This window comes from Protobothrops mucrosquamatus, unplaced genomic scaffold (assembly GCF_001527695.2).
Source record: "Protobothrops mucrosquamatus isolate PMUCROS unplaced genomic scaffold, P.Mucros_1.0 scaffold1691, whole genome shotgun sequence".
NCBI lineage: Eukaryota > Metazoa > Chordata > Lepidosauria > Squamata > Viperidae > Protobothrops > Protobothrops mucrosquamatus.
This window is the reverse complement of record NW_015387844.1, coordinates 76,215-98,733: the sequence shown is the minus strand read 5'-3', so window position 1 is coordinate 98,733 and position 22,519 is coordinate 76,215. Positions and strand designations below refer to the sequence as shown.

General features: G+C 36.1%; 1 protein-coding gene across 1 annotated transcript in view; it reads left to right on the top strand.

The window, feature by feature from the left end:
- Window positions 1-275: 275 nt before the first annotated feature.
- PJA2 (praja ring finger ubiquitin ligase 2) overlaps window positions 276-22,519 on the top strand; it is a 55,527-nt gene continuing 33,283 nt past the window's right edge. The window contains exons 1-5 of the mRNA XM_015822836.2: window positions 276-338; window positions 8,407-8,519; window positions 12,236-12,436; window positions 14,275-15,325; window positions 18,465-18,650. Of these exons, the coding sequence (XP_015678322.1) occupies window positions 8,477-8,519; window positions 12,236-12,436; window positions 14,275-15,325; window positions 18,465-18,650 (1,481 nt within the window). The 5' untranslated portion in view covers window positions 276-338; window positions 8,407-8,476. The remainder of the gene's footprint in view (window positions 339-8,406; window positions 8,520-12,235; window positions 12,437-14,274; window positions 15,326-18,464; window positions 18,651-22,519) is intronic.

The window sequence follows — 22,519 nt, the reverse complement described above, 5'->3', positions numbered from 1 at the left end:
CGTGCCCTGCCAAGAGGCGAGGACGGGATGCGGCTATGCATCGCTCCGAATAGGCGGAGCCGCGGATGCGGAGGGAAGCGGCGAGGGCCCGGGAAAGGCGTGGGGACAGACATCCGCAAACACCCCCCCCCCCAGCCCACAGAGAGCCGGCCTGTTCCATCCAATCTCTTCCTTACGTTCCTCGTCGATTGGCCCCTGTCGGCTAGGCGAGAGCCGGGATTGGCCGGCGTTGCCAAGGCCGCGGGCGGGATTGGCTCGGCTAGCTGTCAGTCCCGAGACCGTGTGTGTATTGCGACTGCCGCCGGTGGTGCCCTCTCGGCCTTTGGCTTGGGAAGCGGGTAAGTGGCTGCGTCCGCAGTTTCAGGCCGCAGAAGGCTGGACGAGAGATGGGCCGAAGATGCTTTCGTCTGTGTAGAGGGTGGAAAGAAGGCGGCGGGGGGGGGGCGGGTTGGTCTTCCGCCACCTACCTGCGTTGGCGTCGCGGCCTGTGCTGGAGGAGAGAAAGCAGGCCGCGCCTTCCAAGGCCGGCTTTCCCCCTGCCTCGAGCCGATCTTGGTTGCGGTAGCCGAACAGAGGGAATCGGGCTGATGCGCCCCCCCCCACGGGCCCTTGGCTATTCAGAGGCAGATCCTCAGGATCGCTTGAGCCGAAGCGGCTGACGGCATCGGGAGGGCGCGGTGACAGGGTTGCGCGATACAGCATCCTGCTCCGGGGCAGGGGAGAGATGGGGATCGGGCGCCTTGCGGATCTGAAGAGCTGAATCGTGAGCTCGCTTCTTAAAAGAGCTTTTTATTCGCGTCTGTGGGAAGCCGGGGTGGGGGGCGGAATGCGGTAAGGCGAGGTTCGCTTTGACAGCTTTGGCCAGGTTTGGCCTGTTTCCAGGCTGCCGTGTTGGGGAGATGGGAGATGTGTTCTGAATTGGTCCGTTTGGGTCAGAGCCGCGAAGAACCAACCGGATGGCTCTCTTCTGCATTGAAGTATTCGCAGGGGTAGTCAACCTTGGCTCTTTTATGACTCGTGGACTTCAACTCCCAGAATTCCTGAGCCAGCTGTGCTGGCTCAGGAATTCTGGGAGTTGAAGTCCACGAGTCATAAAAGAGCCAAGGTTGACTACCCCTGGCTTACGGTATACCAGAAACTAGCTAGGCAAGGGGAAATTGTTTTAAGCAGTCTGGAGGGGCATAAATCTGTTTTTCTCTTTTATCTGACTCTTTAATTGGGACAGACATGTCTACAGTATCTTTACTGGTCTTTTCACATCCGAATGTTTTCTCTAATACCGGATCTGTCTTATCAAAAAGGGGCTAAAACTTTTGTGTAAATAGAAAAGACCGACCTCATCTCATCTGTTCTGTGCACATTAAATCCTGCTAGTCAAACAGTTCTGAATCATCTTCCCCACCTCCACCTTTACATATTGCGCCTGTCTTTATATATATGATAGGTATTTATTATCCATTTTGGCTTAACATAAAATTTTACACATTTGAACAAAACGTACATGTGATGATTTCTATTTTCCTGGTGCATACTTCTCTATATCATTTTAGTTCTTGACCAGTCAAAACTAGCCATTAAGTAGTATTTCATAGAATATCAGAACATTTATTCTAAGTCTTGCTAAATGTTTCCTTTTCCCTACCATCAAACTATATGATCCAATGTAGAAAAAAATACGTTTTTTTATAAAAATGCTTCTATGTGACAAGCTGTGATGACCTGTGTCATCCATGAATTAGAATTGAGGATGTTTACAACTAGGCAGTATCTCAGATAAGTGGAATTGATATGCTTTTTTTCTTAGCTGAAAATAAAAAGTATTGAACTTAAATTTTTGGGTAAAGATTTGGTGTATTTGGTTAAAATAAAAATGGAACAACTTGTTCATATTCAAGCTTCCTCCTTCCATTATATTTTCAAGATGGACAGTGTTTAATATTTGTTATGTATATGTAGAGGTGTGGGTCTATACATTTGTTGTATATAGTATGTTAGGTGTGTGTCATGTATGTGTTCACTTTGAGAGCAGGCACCTAAATTTCATTTTTGATGTGTGCCTTTGTGCCCACAGTAAAAAAAAAATGACAATAAAGGTTATCTTATCTTATCTTATATCTTATCTTATCATTTGATTTTGATTAATTGCAATACCTTCTCAAAGTTGTACATTTTTAATAAATTAAATGGAAAGTGGGTGCTGTGCTAAATCAGTATACTGTTTTTATTAATTTTTAAAATGTCTAAATTGAAGATGCACTTTCAAATGTTGATTTTTAATATGGCATAGTTTATCCCAGCATTTAATACACTTAGGGGAAATGTTGGCTCAGCGGTTAAAGACACTGAGCTTGTCAACTGGAAATTTGTCAGCCCAGGTTTGAGACCTGAGCACTGCATGACAGGTGAGCTCCTGTCCTTGCCCCAGCTGCTGCCTACCTAGCAGTTTGAAAGCATGTAATGCAAATAGATAAATAGGTACCACTTGAGTGGAAAGGTAACAGCGTTCCATGCACCTGGCATATGATCATATGGATACATGATCACAGAAATGTCTTTGGACAATGCTGGATCTCTCAGCTAAGAAAGGAAGAGGACCCACCACCCTTTAGAGTAAGCACAGAATTGGACGTGACTAGATAGGGGAAACCTTTACTTTTACCTTTTTAGTATATTCAGCTTAGAATGTTTTAATAGTAAAACGTGATTTATGAGTTGATATGGAGTAGGTTTTATTGAAGTCAATTACTGTTACATTCTAAGATCTATGATTAGAATGTTAAACCTATTCTTTGGCCACAGTTAAAATGAAGGTAAGCTCCTCCCAATTCTAATATGTTCACATGTGGATAAAAGTACATAATACCGTTTTACACAGTTTTAGTAAGCACAGATTTTGCTTGGTAATTATTGGAAAACAGTTTTTGGAGACTTAGATAAAGTTGAAATACAAGCTGATCCAAATCATGACTAGCTTGACATTTATAATATACAGAAAATATGCAAATAATAAAATATGCAATTAAATAAACATTATATAATTGTATCAAGAATAACTTCATATATTGCATGAAATCTATATTGAAAAACATATGTAAATGAGCTGAGGCTGTAAAACAATGTAATAGAAATAATTATCTCAAAATGGCTGATGCTATAGTTATAAGAGGTTGGATTCCAGCATTTCACTTTTCAGCTGGCAACAATGACATACTGTATACCGTAATACAGTATTAATTTTCCAGTAGTTTTAAGTTGTGTAAAATATAGGTATAAGAGTTTTGTACAATTTTTTTACTGATATAAGGAAAATATTATCTTAAAAGAGAGTATGAACAGATTCACAAATTATTAAGAGATTTCCTTTAAAGAAATGCTTCAGAGAGTGAACTTCTGTTAAGTTGTAAAATTTACAGAGAAAAAGTAGAAAAAAAGAGTTATTTATATATTTTGGAAAATATGGTTTCTCAACTCCTTCAGGCTGCAGAACCTGTTAATTACATTTTTGAAACCCCAAAAAGGCAAAGGCAAAGTGCTAATGACAGAAAATTGGCAATAAAGTGAAAAATAAATGGTGATTGTAAATTTTATTTATTTATTGAAAGGATTTATAAAAAAGCTACCTTTTTAAGTGAATCCTATGCAGTCGTTAAGCAAGGATGTCACAAGGTCACCACTTGCGACTTCCTGCCAACTTCACAATTAACCTTGCTTGTAGAAAACCAGTAAAGAAGATTGTAATAGAACTTTGAGGAGCAGACATAAATACCTCTCATGCAATACCTTCACAATTTCAAATAATTGCTGATCAAGTGGTCATTAAGCTGACCATCTGTAGTTTAAAACGGGGAAAGACTGCCTTCCTCAGTAATTAGACAAAATGAATGAAAGCAGACCTGGTAAGATAGAGTAGAAGAGGCTTAGCTTCCATAGAATGGGCAAGGAAAGATCTTCCCTCAAAACCTCCATATTCTGATTAGTGGAGGGAATTCAAAATAATGTCAAGATGATATAAATACTGAACAAGAATGGGCTGGCCTAATGTTCCAAGGTTTTGGTTTTTTTTAAATTAGTAGACTAAACCTATCAGTACATTGTGAATATGGTGAAAGACATACCAAATATAGTAAGAGGGAATAATGTTGCTTTTGGTATTCATTTATTTCTTTAGTTTTCAGTCCTCCATGTTTCAGATGTGTTTTTGTTTTAAATAGTTCAAGAGAAAACTGTTTAAGAGCCTTTAAAGATACTGAAGGAACTGAATTGCATTGGCTCCTGAGTAGGCAGGGAAGTGCCACAAAGAGGAAGATCTCCCAGTAATATTCACCACTACCTGGCATGCTAGATAAATAGCTCAGATATGGTGTTAATAGGTCTGACATTAGAATTACTTTAATAAAAAAAACACTGCTGTGGTTTTTCTTGAAGTTTATGTAGAATGGGAAATTGCAGTAAATAAGTATTCTATGACCCCTGGGATGCTGTTGTCAAATGCTTCAATTTATCAGTATTTGAAACTTTATATACCATGCACATTATTTGTTTTTATAATTTTGATTATCAAGGGTATATCATATAATAAGAGGTATTCAATTTTTTAGGGCAGGGGAGTCAAACTCAATTTCATTGAGGGCCTCATCAGTATTGCGGTTGTCCTTGGGGGGCTGGGTAGGTGTGGCCAGGGTGGGCAAGGCCTACTGGGTGGGTGTGGCTGGAGTGGGTGTGGCCTACTGGGTGGGCATGGCCAGCTCTACATCGTTCGCTTCAAGGGTGCCTGTGGGGGCCTGGGCAGGAGTGGGACAGATCTGAGTGTCTCTGGCAGAAGGGAGTGGGACCAGGGCAAGCGCCAAGGCATGGTCCACTGGAAGAGCCTGCCGAAGCCCCTCCCCCGGAGCCCATCAAGCCGGATATGTGAAGTAGACGAGGGCCATTTGCTGGCCACTTCCAGGCGATGGTGCATTTCTTCATTCCTCACAAAGGGTGACACCTCCCCAGCGCGCATTCAGGGGGTGGGGCCAATGCAGCAGGGGCCGGTCCCTTGCTGTTTCCAGACGGCCTTGTGGAGCTAAAACTAAATGTGTTTCAGCATAGATGGCCACCACAAAATTGTACATTGGCTCCCGGGCGGCCAGGGCCGGGGCTAAGCCAGTGGGGGCTATTCCCTCACTGTTTCCAGGATGGCTTCGCGGGCCACATGAAACCACGTCACGGGCCGCATCTCGCCCCCGGGCCTTGTGTTTGACATGTCTGTTTTAGGGCATTAAAAAAAATTTGTTGTAGAAAAATGCACTGGTGTCCAACAACATTCTATATATTAAACAGATACATTTCAATTATTATCGAAGATCCGTTGTCTGCCCATCCTTTGAATATACAAGAACACCTACAGTTCAACAGCATTTTTTTTAGCTGGCTATACAGTACTAAGAACCTAGCAGGAGAACTTCCATTAAAGTCAGAAAGCCATGGAACCTTGTTTGGATGGAGTTGATTCTTCAGAAAGAGAATGAGAAATTTTAAGAATAGAAGACAATGTATAAATCAGTACATGAATGTGATAGAAACTAGAATGTACGCAAGGATAGGTAAACATGATGAGGTATAAGAAAAATGTTGGTATGAAATAACAAATCTATATTACTTTCTATCATTTTCTGCCTTTAATTTTCTTTGTCCATTACATCTTGCCACTTTTCAATGCTTTGCATAATACTGTCTATCCTGAAAGGGAATGGTACGGTGAGTTATTTCCATTTTGTTCCTCAGTAAGAGTTAAGAGAGACAATCAGGTTTCCTGGTGGGGGGGGGGAATATAGGCAAAACATATTCGTTGCAAATTATTAAAACATGCCCTTCTGTCTTCATTAAAATAAACTCATAGGAAACAGATCTTAGAACTTTATAGCTACAAGAGTTGTTTTTTATTTCTTTTTTTAGCTGTAGTGGGGAAGAATTGTTTCTTAGATGTTGGGCTAGGAACATTTTTCTCATTTCTGATTGTAATGTATTCTACTACTATCAAAATGTAACTATGTTAATGTAGTGTAGATATATTGCTACAAGAAGGTGCCTCAAGTAATGAATATAGATAGGAACATTCCTAAATGATGATTCTGTGTCTTGCTTATAATAGAAGCTGTACCCATTATATATTCCAAATCCAATCACTTGGATCAACCATATTCATCAGATTCCTATTAATTCCCAGATAAGGCAAACAAATATGGTCTATGCTTGCAGTGTGATTAGGCCAGTATTTAAGGTCTTGAGCAGGGGTGTCAAACTCAATTTCATTGAGGGCCGCATCAGTATTGCGGTTGTCCTCGGGGGCCCGGGTAGGTGTGGCCAGGGTGGGCACGGCCTACTGGGTGGGTGTGGCTGGAGTGGGTGTGGCCTACTGGGTGGGCATGGCCAGCTCTACATCGTTCGCTTCAAGGGTGCCTGTGGGGGCCTGGGCAGGAGTGGGACAGATCTGAGTGTCTCTGGCAGAAGGGGGTGGGACCAGGGCAAGCGCCAAGGCATGGTCCACTGGAAGAGCCTGCTGAAGCCCCTCCCCCAGAGCCCATCAAGCCGGATATGTGAAGTAGACGAGGGCCATTTGCTGGCTACTTGCAGGCGATGGTGCATTTCATTCCTCACAAAAGGTGACACCTCCCCAGCGCGCACCCAGGGGGCGGGGCCAATGCGGCAGGGGCCGGTCCCTTGCTGTTTCCAGACGGCCTTGTGGAGCTAAAACTGAATGTGTTTCAGCATAGATGGCCAACCCAAAATTGTACATTGGCTCCCTGGCGGCCAGGGCCGGCGCCAAGGCAGTGGGGGCTATTCCCTCACTGTTTCCAGGATGTTATACAACTCAGGATTGTATTAGCTTTTTTGGCTGCTGCTGCACACTGCTGGCTCATAGTCAAGTGATCGTCTACTAGAACTCAAAGGTCCCTCTCACAGTTGCTGTTTTTGAGCCAGGTCTCGCCTAATCTGTACTTAAATCCTTGATTTTTTCCTCCCTAAATGTATTATATTACTAGAGTTATATTACTATTTCCTCCCTTCCCCCAATTTTGAGTCAGCAGAAGGATATACTGGTATGAATTTTGCTATTCCCATTCCCTAGCTTGCCTTTCTTGGCTCTGTTTCAATTCATTGCTGCTCTAAGGTGATGTGTAACAAAACATTATAGACTGTACACATCTCAAAGATGTCTTTGGATGGTACCACCTTAAGAGGGAAAACAAAATACATCTAAGGAAGATTTACTATAATCCCGTTTTACTCATGGACTGGAGATAAGATGAAGGCAAGGACATGGGGACATAGAGGGGGGGGGAAATCCTCCCGTCTGCTTTGCAGTAGGGGGAGAGCCCACAGAAAATCTGAACCAGAACATTTTTTTAATATAGTATCTATACATTTTCTAAACTGAAGCTCTCTTTAATGATGTGTGTTATGGCACCAAGATAGGCCTTTGCTTTAAAAGATAGAAATGCCCTCTCTTTTTCTGCTGATCCAAGACAGTATGTTAACTTAGCATGTAGTTTGCTGCTGTATTTATTTCCCAACTGTTTTAAATAATCCTGAGCCTAACCTCTAAAGCTAGTATATTTGAGTGCCTTAGTATGAAAACTCCATGTCTGCTTGACTAGGAATATGTGATTGTTTCCCTATATGGTCTGGGAAGTCTAGATTTCACAAACTATATAATTAGTAGTGTTTTGGTCCTCTTAGAATTCTCAGTATAAGAAGAAACAAGAAATAGCAGTCAACATTTTTTACTTGACTAAAGTGTATTTTACTAATTTAAAAAAATACAAATTTTACCTAATCTGAATACCTAAATAGTTTAAAGTAATATCTAATGGCAAATTTCACGTGATCTGAAACAGATGATTAGTTAGGGTTAATATTAATACTTAATATTCCTGTGCAGTATTCATTTGACCATTTATATTGAGCTGACTCCATTGTCATCACAATAAAGTTGATTTACTATTATTTATTTATTAAGTAATTTTACATGACCGTCCATGTAAATAATATAATTGAATTTATCATTTACCTTGTAGAACTGCCTACTTTGTTAAAAATTCAGTTTACCACCCAAGTTATTGCATTCTTTAGGAATGGATATTATTAATGTATGAACAATAACTGTTTTTTTTAAACCAAACAATTGAATTTCATATGGATGATTCTGTTATCACTGGAAATATTCTGGTGAAACACTTACCATTCTGGCTCCCCATATGGTCAATATCTTTTTTAGATTTGCGTAGAAGACAATAACCTTATAAAAAGCAATGGACAGCTTAATTGCAATGTACCATTTCTTTTAGATACTTTTTTAAAATAATAAATACTTTTAAACTTTGTTTAAAAGGTGCTAATTAAAATCATGTGGTTGGCATCATACAGGTTTCATGGACAAATAAAATGATAGATCAGATGGACAGACAGATGGCAGAAAGAGAGATACTGGGAAAATATGGCTCAGACTGAAGTACTTTCTTACAGGACTCTGCTGAATTGTAGGTATTCTGAAATAATCAGGCTTTTGATGGAAATATACATGGAACTCAGAACAACTTTTTACATATAAGGGTCAGTTCAGATGTTGCAGCAAAAACTATTGAAAATGATGAGCTTACATACATTTGTCTTGAGAGGGCTCTTTCTCTATTCCTTGGCTATTTTTGTTTAATGTTAAATCAAAGATCAGAAAACCACTTCAACTGCAGGGTATGGACAATCTTATTCAGAGATGCAATGGCTTGTAAGTAATCATAGAGTACCATATTTGGTATGGTATGTGATATGAATCAAGATGTAGAAAAGATAATGACTGCAAATTAAGTATGAGCATGAAACGTGTCTTGATAAACATTGGGCATTTGAACTGTTCAATTTATCTAAATCTAAATCAGTTTATACAGCATAAATTGTTCATTTATTGGACAAATTGGATCTAGATGTTCTTACTCAAAGTGTATTTTTGTTTCAGTTGTAATACCATATTTCACTACTCTGATTGTAATGTAAAGTGGATTGTGAGGACAGAAATCAAAGCATGTTAAGCAGATGTTGGCAAGATTTTATGTTGGCAATGTTTTATAGCACTTAACTAAGTTGAAATCAGTAAGATTTACTTTTGATAGAAATATATAAATAATGACAGTATAGGTCTATACTAAATAGTCATGTATGCAAATTTTTATTTGGTTAAATATATATATTTAATATATATAATACATTGAATAATAGATGAAATCATTTTATTGCATTAACAAAATATGCAAATTAGATATAATAGATTAAAATTGTAGTCAAAGACAATTTATTTATTATTATTTTTTCATTCAACTAGTAAGATTTTATTTAGACTTAATTTTAATATGTAGCTGGATACATTTGCTAGCTGCATCTCTGTTATTTTCCTTTGAAACAAATTAGTTTCAATTCCTGCAGAGAAGATTCAGATACTCCTACTGAAGTCTTCAGTATCCTGCTCAAAGTTCCATATCACAGAGTTTATTTTCATTTCAACAATAAACAAAGGTGAAAGAATTTAAAAAATTGTGAACTAAATTTCCCTTCAGATGTGATAGACAGCCAGTCCAATTTGGAGTAAATATAACTTCACATAAACAATGTGAATTCTGAAGAATGATAACTTGCAGAAGGAACTAAATACTGAAATAAATACATTTATTTATTTCTGTTGATCCTCCTGTGTTCCAGTAATTTCATTACACACAAAGATTTTTATAAAAGTTTTTAATTTTAGAACTATTTATCTCCATTACTGAAGTGTTGAAGAAGAGTTAGCTTCTTCCAGTTCTGATGTCAGATAGATCAGTTAAAAGGATAGATCAGTGATGGCGAACCTTTTAGAGTCCGAGTGCCCAAACTGCAACGCAAAACCCACTTATGCATCGTCGGGTGCCAGGTGGGTGTGGCTCATTGGCTGGGTGTGGCCAATTGGGGGCGTGGCCCACTGGCTGGGCATGGCTGCGGTGGTAACGGCAGACTGGGTGGGACTAAAAAGTTCAATCAATCAATTCCAACTTTGCAAGATCTTTTTTTTTCCCCGCAAGAAGTTGAAATTGACTGATTGATTGAACCTTTTTTTTTTTGCACACGGCGGCGGAGGCCTAAAGCGAAAAGGTTTTATAAAACCCAGCTGAAGGCCTAGGACTGGGGCGACGGTTCGTGTGCCCACAGAGAGGGCTCTGAGTGCCGCCTCTGGCACCCGTGCCATAGGTTCGCCACCACCAGGATAGATCATTTAAGAAGTTCTGAAGCTTTATTTTGATTAGAGGCTCATCCTCTGTATCTCAGAGTTCTATTGCATCTGCTAAAGACTGGAATACAGTTTGAGTTTTAAACTATAATTTATATAATGCTACTCAGATATTTTAAAGTGAAATCTACCTGTAAATTTAATTTTTCAAGACAAACATACTCATATTTCATCTTTTCAACCCTACTTTCTTTAGTGGGCTTGTTGGATTTTGTAGATGGTTTTATACATGCTATTACAAATGTTTTCCATCAGAATGCCTACAGTATGCAAAAATATTTTTATGGTGGGAATGGTGACATTCAAAATACCAGTTTTAAGAAGACATTATATTGAAGCTAAAAGATAAGTAACTGGCATGATGATTATAGTAATAAATTAGGGCTAGGGAAGGCCAGATTCATACCTAGTTATTCATACCTAGTTTCAATGATATCTTGAATAGTATTATTTCCCAACCCAACATATCTTACAAGATTATTCCTAAAAAAAACAAACCAGTGGAAATACTAGGTAGGTTACCCTTGGAATCCTGAAGGAAAATGGTTTATAAATCTACAAATAAGGTTCCAAATATAAAGACAGTTGCTGAGCTTCAGAATACAAAACAGTTTTTAACTTATTTATTTATTTATTCTATCAGATTCTTTTCCATTATTCCAAAATATAGATATGGAATATTTTGAGAAATTAAGAGGTTTTTCCTCCCAAAAGATAACTGACCTTTTGAGGAACATGAGCAGAATCTTTCATTAAATATTTTGTCTGAGATGATTTGTACAATAAGATTTTATTTAATATATATTATGAAAATGTTTAAGTCACTGTATAGCAGGGGTGTCAAACTGCCGGCCTGTGGGCCAGACGTATCATGAGGAAACCGTGCCTACCCCATTGCCGACAATGGGGAAAAAGTTCCGATATGTCGCACGATGTCATGTGATGTCGCGAGTTTGACATGTCTGCTATAAAGTATCACAAAATTGTAAGTCTTCAACAAAATGGGCATTACCCAAACTCAGTTTTATAACGATATTGAAAATCTTCCTATAATAATGCAAACCAATTGCTAATTGAGACAGAGATAAATTACATAAATAAACTAAATTTATGCTTAATATCTGCCTGGTATGGATTTGTTTCCAGTTTTGCTTATATAAAATAATTCACCTATCTAGTTCAGTTTGGAATTCTTGTATATCTGCTCCCTTGCTACATCCCCAACTTTCAGGTCTCTTCGTTTTATTTCCCATAGCCCCAGACTTATAAAGAGACACAAATGCATGCACACGATTTCTCTACTTCCCCATTTCTCCCTTTGCTTTGATAAAAGTCTAATATGGCTAAAGCTAGAATACATTGCAATAGCCTCTAGTTGAATCATTCTCTTCTTTCTATAATGGAAGATTACTTGATACTAAGAGAATTAGTTAGAACTTGAAAGGTGAAGAGTGATTTGTTTGGCAGTTCTTACTCTGCTTTCCGTCTCCCCTAAATTTTAAAAAAGCATACCTTAAAGTATATGTTAAAATATTAAAAATTAGAAATCCTTTATATTGTGCCAAGGGAGTTCACCAATATTATGATATACATGACTCATGTATTACTGTTCCTAAATAATTGAAAAAAATATTGTGCTAATTCAGTGTTTGTCAACCTTGACAATTTTAAGGCATGTGGACTTCAACTCCCAGAATTCCACAGCCAGCAATGCTGGATGTGGAATTCTGGGAGTTGAAGTCCACATGCTTTAAAATTGTCAAGGTTGAGAAAGACTGTGCTAATTGATTCTTTGCTTTCATACCAATTGAAACTCTTGTTAGCATTTATATTTATACTACAAATATTTTTAGTATTCAAACTAAAATTAAATTAATTAAAACTTATGTTCTGTTATATTTAGAATTATCTTTTCCTCCTTTCCCCTCTCCCCCTCTCTTGCAGTGATGGGTCAGGAAGCTGGAAAACCCACATGGCCAAAACCAGCAGGAGGCTATCAAACTATTACAGGGAGAAGATATGGAAGAAGACATGCCTATGTCAGTTTTAGACCATCTCTGATGAATCAAGAAAGATACTCAAACCAACACACAGAAGAATGTGAAGGATTAGAACTAGACAGTGTTCTAAAAGAAAATTTATTGTGTGTGTGTCACATAATTACAAATTATTATTATTTGATTCAGAGAAAACTTTCTACTTTGGGCAAACATTGCACAAAAGTTGTGAACTTAACATAATTTGTATATATCATATTGATCTTTTTATCTATATAATATATCTGTACCTAATTTGAATAAGATATAGTTATTATGTTGTAATCCAAGTCTGCCCCCAGGTTTGCATTATTTATTTTTAAATCAGCCTGACTTATATAAAAATAGATGATAAAAGTAGGTCATCAGTGCTCATTTTCTTTATTATACATTCAAAGATCATATCTTTGAATATATCTTTTAATATTTTGGGGGTATCGTTATGCTATTATCTACCATACTTGTAATTTCTAATTCATTATTATTTTCAGGTTTGCTTTAATTGGAATAGTTTATGTTAGTTTGCCTTTCAAAATAGTTAACATTATATGATTGGTTCTTTCTATGTTGAATATTGTTCTAGCTATCAAATCTCTGTGATTGGTTTTACTAAACCTTCTTGCATTTTAAATATTCCAAGAACTATTAGAGGTTTTCTTCAAATTATACCAAATAATATCCCTCAATTGTACTATTGCAGCCATAGAGGCAATATTACATAGGATGCCATGGTATTTATTTAACATGTTTACATAATATTACTTTACCAAAATTGACTCACAACACATACAGTGTGAATTACAATAAAAGATATGTGTACCATTAGAATAGTAATCCGAAGTGATCATCAGTAACTAAATATCTCAAACTCCATCATAATGTTTTTTTTTCTAAATGAGAAACATTAAAAGGGAAGTTTGGTGAAGGGAAAGAGGAAGCAAATCTAGAATCAAATAAAATCAGTCAAAGAAACATCTGTTCACAAAGTAGTGACACTACTTGAGCCATGTTAAATGAAATACTATATATTTGGGGTGATTCTGTTTAATATTAATAATAAAATACCCCATTCTTGATCTATAAGAAAATAATTTCTTTTTACTAGTGGCAATTGCATATGATTTTCAGAACAAGATTATTCTTAATGAAGGTAGCAAATTAATACTGTATAATGATTTGGAAGTATTATATAGCATGCTACAATTAATTATATAATTTTGTTGTTTAAATACATAGTCTGATTTGAGCCATAGAAACAAGTCAAAATGCTGGTTTATTATGAATAATCAAGCATGGCAGTGCATGCTGTTTTGTTGCTAGCATCTGCTTTTTATGTCTCTTTTTGGTTTTAAAAAAAGAACCTTTATCCTTATTTATTGATTTGTTTACCACCCATCTTGCCTCAAGGCAACTCTATTTAATTTCTTTAGTACTGCGTCTGTTCCTAAGAAGTTAAAAACAGTCAATCTTTGTTTTACAATTCTAATATAGTTTGTTGAGCAAGTTAACAAGCTGAACATTCCTGTTTTTATGTATCCCTGAACAAAATGGAGGGAAGATCCCTGATTTAGTTAGTAACTTTTGCTATATATCTAATGGGAACAGTGGAGCTGTATCCACCAACGTGTTTGATTATTCACAACAAACCCAAAGTTTTTTAAATTATTTTTCTATTGGAATCATGCTAATAAATGTCATATTAGTAACTTTATTGGTATAGTATTGAAAGGTGAGGTAGAATTGCAAATTATTGCAAATAGATTTTCTTCTGAAAATGAGAAATACCTTAGTTATTTTGATACCTAGTGTTCCTAACCACTTTTTCTAAATGATTTACTGTATATTGATACATCTTTAATTACTGATTTTATCATATCGCTTTTACTATATAATCCAATAACTGGTCTTATCCTTACAATGTATCTTTTTTTATAATTCTATATAAAGGTTCCAGTCCACATGTCCAAGTATGTTCTCCATTGGTAGATGCATCATTATTACCAAGTGTTGGATCAGAAGAACCTGTTTGTGAAGCTGATTCTAGCCAAGCTATCAACACAGATACTTCAATGTTTTCTCCAACATGCTACAGTTTGTGTGATCGCCAAAATGTTGCCAACAATGAGAATTCTAATGACAATGTGGAGTCTACTTCTGAAGAGTGTAACAATCTTCATGGCCAGAATGGAATTGCCTTTGTGAACATTGACTCTTATGAACCAGACAGCAGTGATGGAGAGGAAGACGGTTTCCAAAGTGCTATCTCATTAGCTAAAGAAGAAACAGGACTATTTCAAGAAAAACTGGACAATATGCTTTCCAAATTAGAAAAAGATATGGACTCCTTCAGTGATTTGCAGTCACACCTGCCTAGTTTCAGTTATAATACCATAAATAAAAGTTTTGAAGATCTTAGACTAGTGCCTTTTAGGAGACTTTCTAACATAGAATCAGATACTGTTTATCAAAATAAGTCACTTTTGAAAATATCTAATGAAGAAACTTTAGCAAAAAGTAACCTTGTTTCTACTTACGATTTAGAACAGAAAAACAGTAATACAGCTGAGCCTACAATTAGGACACATGTAGGAATTTGTAATCCACTGAGTACTACAAGCATGAAGGTGGACCAAGAGAATTCAGCTGAATTGGTAGTAAGACCCAAAGTTAGAAAACAGAATCCTGTTAGTGAGATTGATAAAAAGCAGTCTGTAATTAATGAAGAGGAAGAAAAGAGAAGTACTAAAATGTGGAATGATAATGTAGATGACCAGCAATACAATGCTGAAATTATCTCAAAGCATAATAAAGAAAAAAAATCTAATATGGTTTTTGACCCCAAAGAGTATGGATTGGCTGAAAATAAAATAAAAAATGAACCGAGGAAACAAAATACAAGTCTTCAAGAAAAAAATAAAATAGATGATAGTGCTTTTTGGGATGAATTTGAAGATTGCGGTAGAAAACTATCTAGTTCTAACAAAGATGAAGATGACAGGTAAGTTTTTAAAGAAGTTTAATTTTACATTTTCCAGATATTTGAATATTTTTGGTTAATATGCATGGTAAAACTGACCAACCCCCCCCCCCCTGAATCCTCAATATTGCAGTGTTAAAATTCCTTTTCAGATATCACAGTGCTACTTAGTATTTCTTCCAGTTGTGTGTTGTACTTAACAGGTGGGTGGATCAGGCAGTGTACATTTAAATAACACAATCCATTTAGTTTCGGCTAAATGTATTCATTTAATTTTCTCTATCAATAAACAAGCAAATGTTTTGAGAAGCTATACAAAAATGTGGTTTGCCGTACTTTTGCTTTTGGAAGTAAATTTATTCTACCAAGAAGAATACTTTGGTGACTTCTATAACAACATTGCTTGGATCCCAAATCATCTTACCAGAATAGAAAAACACTCAAATGTGCTCAGAAGAATCCCACCAAATTCCCTACAATCTTATGTCCCTGTCCAAGCCAGTGTGACTAGTGTTTAAGATTATAGCCAATCCATTAGTCTTTTGAAGTGATTTTTTAGGGAACAAGAAAGAAGACGACTGTTACATAAAAATTCTCAATGATCTCTGAATCAAATATTAACAATGAAATAGCATAAATGTACTTAATTTTTTCTTTAGTGGTACTGTCTAAACATCCTAAGAGTATTAAAATTTTTATAAGATATTATTGGCATCTGATAGAAAGTTGCCCATTGTGCAGTACTGTGTCTGTCATTAGTTAAAAAATACAGAACAACGAAGAACTGAAAAGTATAAGACATGATTAAATGCATAGGTAATATCCGATTTCATACGATCAAAGAGAGTTTTCCTCTTAATTCTCAGACCTTCAAAAGTTGGTCCAAAGGGTTGGGAAACCCTCCAGAACAAGTACAAGGTAAATAATTACCACCCCTTCATTTAATTAGTTATACGCTTCAAGACTTTCCATTGTGTTCTATTTGTTTTGAACTGCGCAAATGCAGTGTTAATGCATTTCTTAGGTTTGATTAAGCTGAAGATTACACAAAACTGTACAACCTGTTCACATATGGTTACGGTGGCACTAATAGGTTCAAACTAAAATGTTCCATCTGCCAAAACCCTTCTGAAACTTAAGTTGTAGGGAAGGTGCATCTTACATAATCACTATTAAAGGATTACAATATTTCCTAATAAATTGGGAGGATTTTTTTGGGGTGAATGGAATATTTAAGAGCTTAACAATATTTTTCCTGAATATTTGAATGCATTTCATTATTTTTCACTATATCTCTGTTAAATATGATCTGTCAGAAATGTTCCTCCTCCTTTAAATCTGTTGAAGAACTGAGAAATGCTCAGTTTGTTTGTACCTTGAACCTGGCTTCCCAAAAAATATATATTAACCTAAGATTACATTACTCCAACCTTTTTCCCGGGTGGGTTAGGAATACCCCAATGTCTACAGTTGGAGTCTCTTGAAGATGAAACATACCTTCAAATAAAGAAAACAAAGAAAATTTTGGAAGCCTAAGATGGAGGCTGCGGATTTTTGGAAGTCTCAAACTGATTTAGATTTTTTGTATATACCTAAAGTAAGGGGATAGTGGATTTGGAACACAAACAAAAATATTCTGAAATTGTGTCTACTATTGTAGTATTTAAATGGGAAGGCTTTGGTTTCATAATTTTAGAGTAAAAAGTATTTTATAGTAAAAAAAATATTGCCTAGATTTGAATGAAAATGAAATTTTCAAGTTTTTTTAAACACAAACCTTTCATGAAGATCAATGCTATTTTTCTATTCATATTATTATCACATTAGATTTATATCTCTTTTATTTTGTATGTTGAATCTACTTTGTGATATAAGTTATTTAACAATTAAGAAAAATAGAAAATAATGGAAGTATTCATAATGCATCTTAAAACTGGCAGCATTTCAAGTCTGCTGTTAATCATTCCCTTAGTGCTTACAGACATTGCTGTCCAATATCATTAGGAAAAGGTGTTGGATTTTAAATGTAGTTAGAAAGTGCTGGAATTTTACAGTAGTGTCCTGTTAGCAAATAGTTCAGAACTGAGATTGTGCAATGTTGAGAACAAGGTATAAATGTAAAATAGTACAAAGACCATAATTTATATATAAAATTAAAAGCTTTAAAATACTCAATAACAATAATAGAGTTGGAAGGGACCCTTGAGGTTTTCTAGTCCAACCCCCTGCTCAGGCACGAAACCCTATACTATTTCAGACAAAAGGTTGTCCAATCTCTTCTTAAAAACTTCCAGTGTTGGAGCATTCACAACTTCTGGAGGCAGGTTGTTCCACTGATTAATTGTTCTAACTGTCAGGAAATTTCTCCTTAGTTCTAGGTTGCTTCTCTCCTTGATTAGTTTCCATCCATTCCTTCAGGAATTTCTGTTCCGTATCTAGCGCCTTGTGATATGGCTGATAATCTTGATATTTGTAGGAGCAAATTATGTTTAGCAACTTTGATTCTAGAAAGCTACCAACTGCCCATTCATTCATTATTTATTTATTTACAATTTTTGTTTAAAATTTAGGTGTGTGTAAAAAGAAAAAGAGAGCAATATATGAATGTCCATAACATTGTTTCATCATGTTCTCAACATGTTTATTAGAAGTTTAAAAGATGTTTATTGCCAGTCCTATATTATTAAATATACATTTTCATATCAGAAATGAGCTTAAAGTAAAGTATTATTTTTCTTTGTATTATGTTAGTTCTAATCTGATGCTGCAGAGGAATCTAAAGTCTAGTATCCGAGAGGGGATTTTTAATAAAATAGATCCTAATTTTCTTGGTGTTCCTTTCTTAGAACATTCCCATCAGATTACAAATATTTTATTCTATTTCTTTAATAGGATGTAAGATTAGGATTTCAGGATGAAAGAAGCAGTAGCTTTTTCTGTTTGGACTCTCCTGGGAAAATTTGTAAGGGATTTCTTTTTTGTAGTATGATTTTAGTAGGAAATTATCTCCTACTCTTATGGACAGAGTCATCCAAACTTGGAGCATGTTCATATCCAAAGGGGAAACTAAACATGTTCTTAGCTCTTTCCCATTTTATGGTTAGCTTGATTGAATCATGGCAAATATTAACTCTATCAATTGGACTCTCTCAAATTGCAGCTCAGAATGCAGTGATGGTGAATGGTCTGCATCCCTGCCTTCTTATTTTTCTGTGACTGTGAAAGATCAGTCCTCCAGTGATGAGAGCTGGGAGACACTTCCAGGCAAAGAGGAACAGGAACCTGAAGAGCAGAGTGATAGCAGTGGTGTTGAAGAGGAACATAATGAATTTGGTTTCCAATCACGGTATGTCATTCTATTAATGAAGTGCTTCCCCCCCCCACAAAAATCTATGCTATACTGTATGCACTGTATGTAGTCTATACACAACATAGAAAATGTACATAAACATATATTCATGTATTATACTAAACATGTACATATAAGTGTTGCTGAGAGAAAAGGAGAAACAGAGGAAAGGTGGGTGGAAAATAGTCATTAAAAGGAGAGGTGTATGGATTAAAGAATTACATGTGAGGGGTTTTTTTTGGGGGGGGAGAGATACCTGTGTTTGATACAGTTTTGGAATGCTTTTCTGACTTGAGAAAACTGCTGGTCTTCCTGTCCCTAGCAACTGTGATAAAATCAGAGAACCCTTGAGAGGGAAGAGGGGCTAAAATGTAAATTTAAAATACTCTAAAAAAACCCCCAATAATATAACAAAAACTTAAAAAGAAATAGAAGAAATAGAATTTTCAAAATATATTTAAACAGGCTAAGCATATATAATAATAATAATAATAATAATAATAATAATAATAATAATAATAATAATAATAATAATAATAATAATAATAATTTTAGAGTTGGAAGGGACCTTGGAGGTCATCTAGTCCAACCCCCTACACAGGCATGAAAACCTATACCATTTCAGACAAATGGTTGTCCAGTCTCTTATTAAAAACTTCCAGTGTTGGAGCATTCACAGCTTCTGGAGGCAGGTTGTTCCATTGATTAATTGTTCTAACTGTCAGGAAATTGCTCCTTAGTTCCAGGTTGCTTCTCTCTTTGGTTAGTTTCCTTCCGTTGCTTTTTGTCTTGCCCTCAGGTGCTTTGGAGAATAACTTGACTCCCTCTTCTTTGTGGCAACCCCTGAGATATTGGAACACTGCTGTCATATCACCCCTAGTCCTTCTCTTCATTAAACTAGACATATCCAATTCCAGCAACCTTATATGTTTTAGCCTCCTGTCACCTAATCATCTTTGTTGCTCTTCTCTGTACTCTTTCTAGTGTCTCATCATCTTTTTTACATTGTGGTGACCAAAACTGGATGCAGTATTCCAAGTGTGGCCTTACCAAGGCATTGTAAAGTGGTATTAACACTTCATGTGATCTTGATTCTTTCCCTCTGTTAATGCAGCCTAGCACTGTGTTGGTTTTTGGGGCAGCTGTAGCACACTGCTGGCTCATATTTAAGTGATTGTCTAGTAGGATAACTTCTAGAAGATATAACTTCTAGAATAGTTATGAAGGTAGACAGCCAGCATGCATAGATACTCCTCAACTTACAAACAATTACTACCATTCAAGAAAGGGTGCTTTTTGCAGTCTATTTATTCTATTTATTAGGCATTGGAGGGTGTTTTGGAAAAAGATGGACCTATACTTTAGGGATGGGCTCCACTTGAACCAAAATGGAAACAAACTACTGACACTTACAAGGATGGCAGAGTAGCAGGAAAAACCTGATAGGAGTTGAGCAACATTCGAATTGGAAACAATAATTACTTAGGAAAGGAGTTGAAAATGTTGTCTCTTCTAAAGGGGAGGTGATGGACATAGGAAAGGATAATGTAGTCACATGTGATACTCAACACGGCCAAATAAAACAAAGGAATATGTCCCAAACCCAGTTTATTTAGAAAGAGAAACTGAACAAATTCTTTGCTTTCACAAGAGAAAAAATCAGGACAGTTTTCTGAACCTGAGTTTCTGTTTTCAGGAAAAGAATCAGATGAATTGAGCCATAGTGGTGATAACAGAAGTGGTGCTAGGCCTTATTGACAAATTGAACATTAACAAATAACTAGGCCTTAATGGCATCCATCCAATGATTATTAAGGAATTTAAAGCTGAAATTGTAGACCACCTAAGTAAAATATGCAACCTGTGTTTATACTTGGGCTCTGAGATGAAGGACTGGAAGGTTAGCTAATGTAACTCTTTATTTTTAAGAAGGCCTCACAGGGAGATGAAGGAAATTATAGGCCTGTCAGCTTAACACATGTTCTAAGGAAGTTAGTGGAGACTGCTATTAAAGATAAAATTACTAAACTTTGGAAACACGGGTCTTGTTCAAGAATACCCAACATGGGTTTGCTAAGGGAAAGTATTATCTAATTAATTGAACAGAGGTTTTTGAGGATATTAATAAGGATGTGGAAGGATAAACCAATAGGCACTGTCTGCTTAGATTTTTCAAAAAGCCTTAGATAATGTCCCTTTTCAAAGACTTCTCATTAAGCTTAACAGCCATGGAATAAAAGGACAAATCCCTTTATGCACTAATCAAATCAAATTTTTTATTACAGGCAAAGACTAGCATAAGGAGGATGGGATACAGTTAAAAAGCATAAAAATATATCAGAATAAAATATTTCATATAAAAAACTAAAAAAATATTTAAAAAATCTAAAAGGAATCTAAAAAGAGGAGGAGCAGTATACAAGCATAAGCACAGCAAACTAAATATTTCACTACAAATAGAGCTATGTGGTCATTAAAACTGGTTTATGGTATCAATACATTTTACATTTTAACTGTTTACATCTAATGCTATTTAATAAGGAATGCTTCTAGTAATATGACATGGATGTGAAGATAGTTTGGCTCTGTAACGTATCACTAGGCCCATCACTACATGAAATGAGACTGGTTTACAAAATGGCAAATGTAACTGAGGGAACAATTCACAAGAGAATCACAACCACACCAAGATTTAGGCTTCCATAAAATACATTTTTACAATATAGTATAATTTTGTGCCTCAGTAATTAACCAGAAGTTCTATAAAATATATACTACTGTCTGCCTCTTCCTCTTTGGTAATGTAGTATTTTATGAGGGGTTTTTTGCCATTTGGATTACTGTCATAAATGCCAAAATAGCAAGCAGCATAGTATTTTTAAAGCATTTAAACACTTTAGAAAATGAACAAAAAAGGAGAAACCTGCACTCTTGTTTTGGGTAAAACAAAGGAAATTGCTTCACATGCATTCTAGAATATCACAATATTCCGGCAACTTCCTCAGTCAGCAAATATTTGGAGTTATAAAGATGAAAAAGTAACTGCGCAATCAATGCCCACATTTATTACCTTTGCAACATCTCTCTTTTCACCACATATTTGCCTTACAGTCAGTTATAGATGTATAGTTGTTCTGTGCCTGACCCATTTTTTTCTTTGTCTTCCCCTCATGGAGTAAAGAGATTGCCTAAACAAGCAATCTCTTCTTGAGCTGCTTTTCTCTGCAATGCAGCACTCCCTTAAAAAGTGCTAACTGCAAGTAAACAACTCGGTTCTGTGAACTTAATTAGCCTGCTTACAGCTGCCTGTAACTGACAAGACTTTAATCAAACAGTAACATGGTGTCACTAAAGTCAATGACTTCTTTTAATGATTTAAATTTTTCTTTGCTCTTAAAGGGTATAAATCTTAATGAAAATGGAAATAGGGCAAATTTGGAGATTAATTTATGGTAGCACAGATAATAAGCATGTATATGATATGAACCTTTTTAGGGGAAATTTCATTGCCTATCTAGGTTAGATTGTTATACTTCCTATCAGAGAAGTAAAGACTCTGACTCCAAAAGACTAAAATGCTAAAGTCTAAAAAAAAGTTGAAAAATACCAATCTTGTTTTTAATGTTTTTATCTTGCTTACAATATTTGGCCATTGTGCAATGTCATATTTAGAATAATAATGCAGATTACTTAATTTCATCTAATGTTATATTACATTCAGACACAAAAATACTGAAATTTGATAAATGCAGATTTATCAAAAAATCCTCAGGTTGATGAAAGCTTTTTAGTCTTACTTTTGGATCATTTTTCTCAAGAAATGAATGGACACATAATTTTTTCAGTCATTTGCGTAAACAGATTCT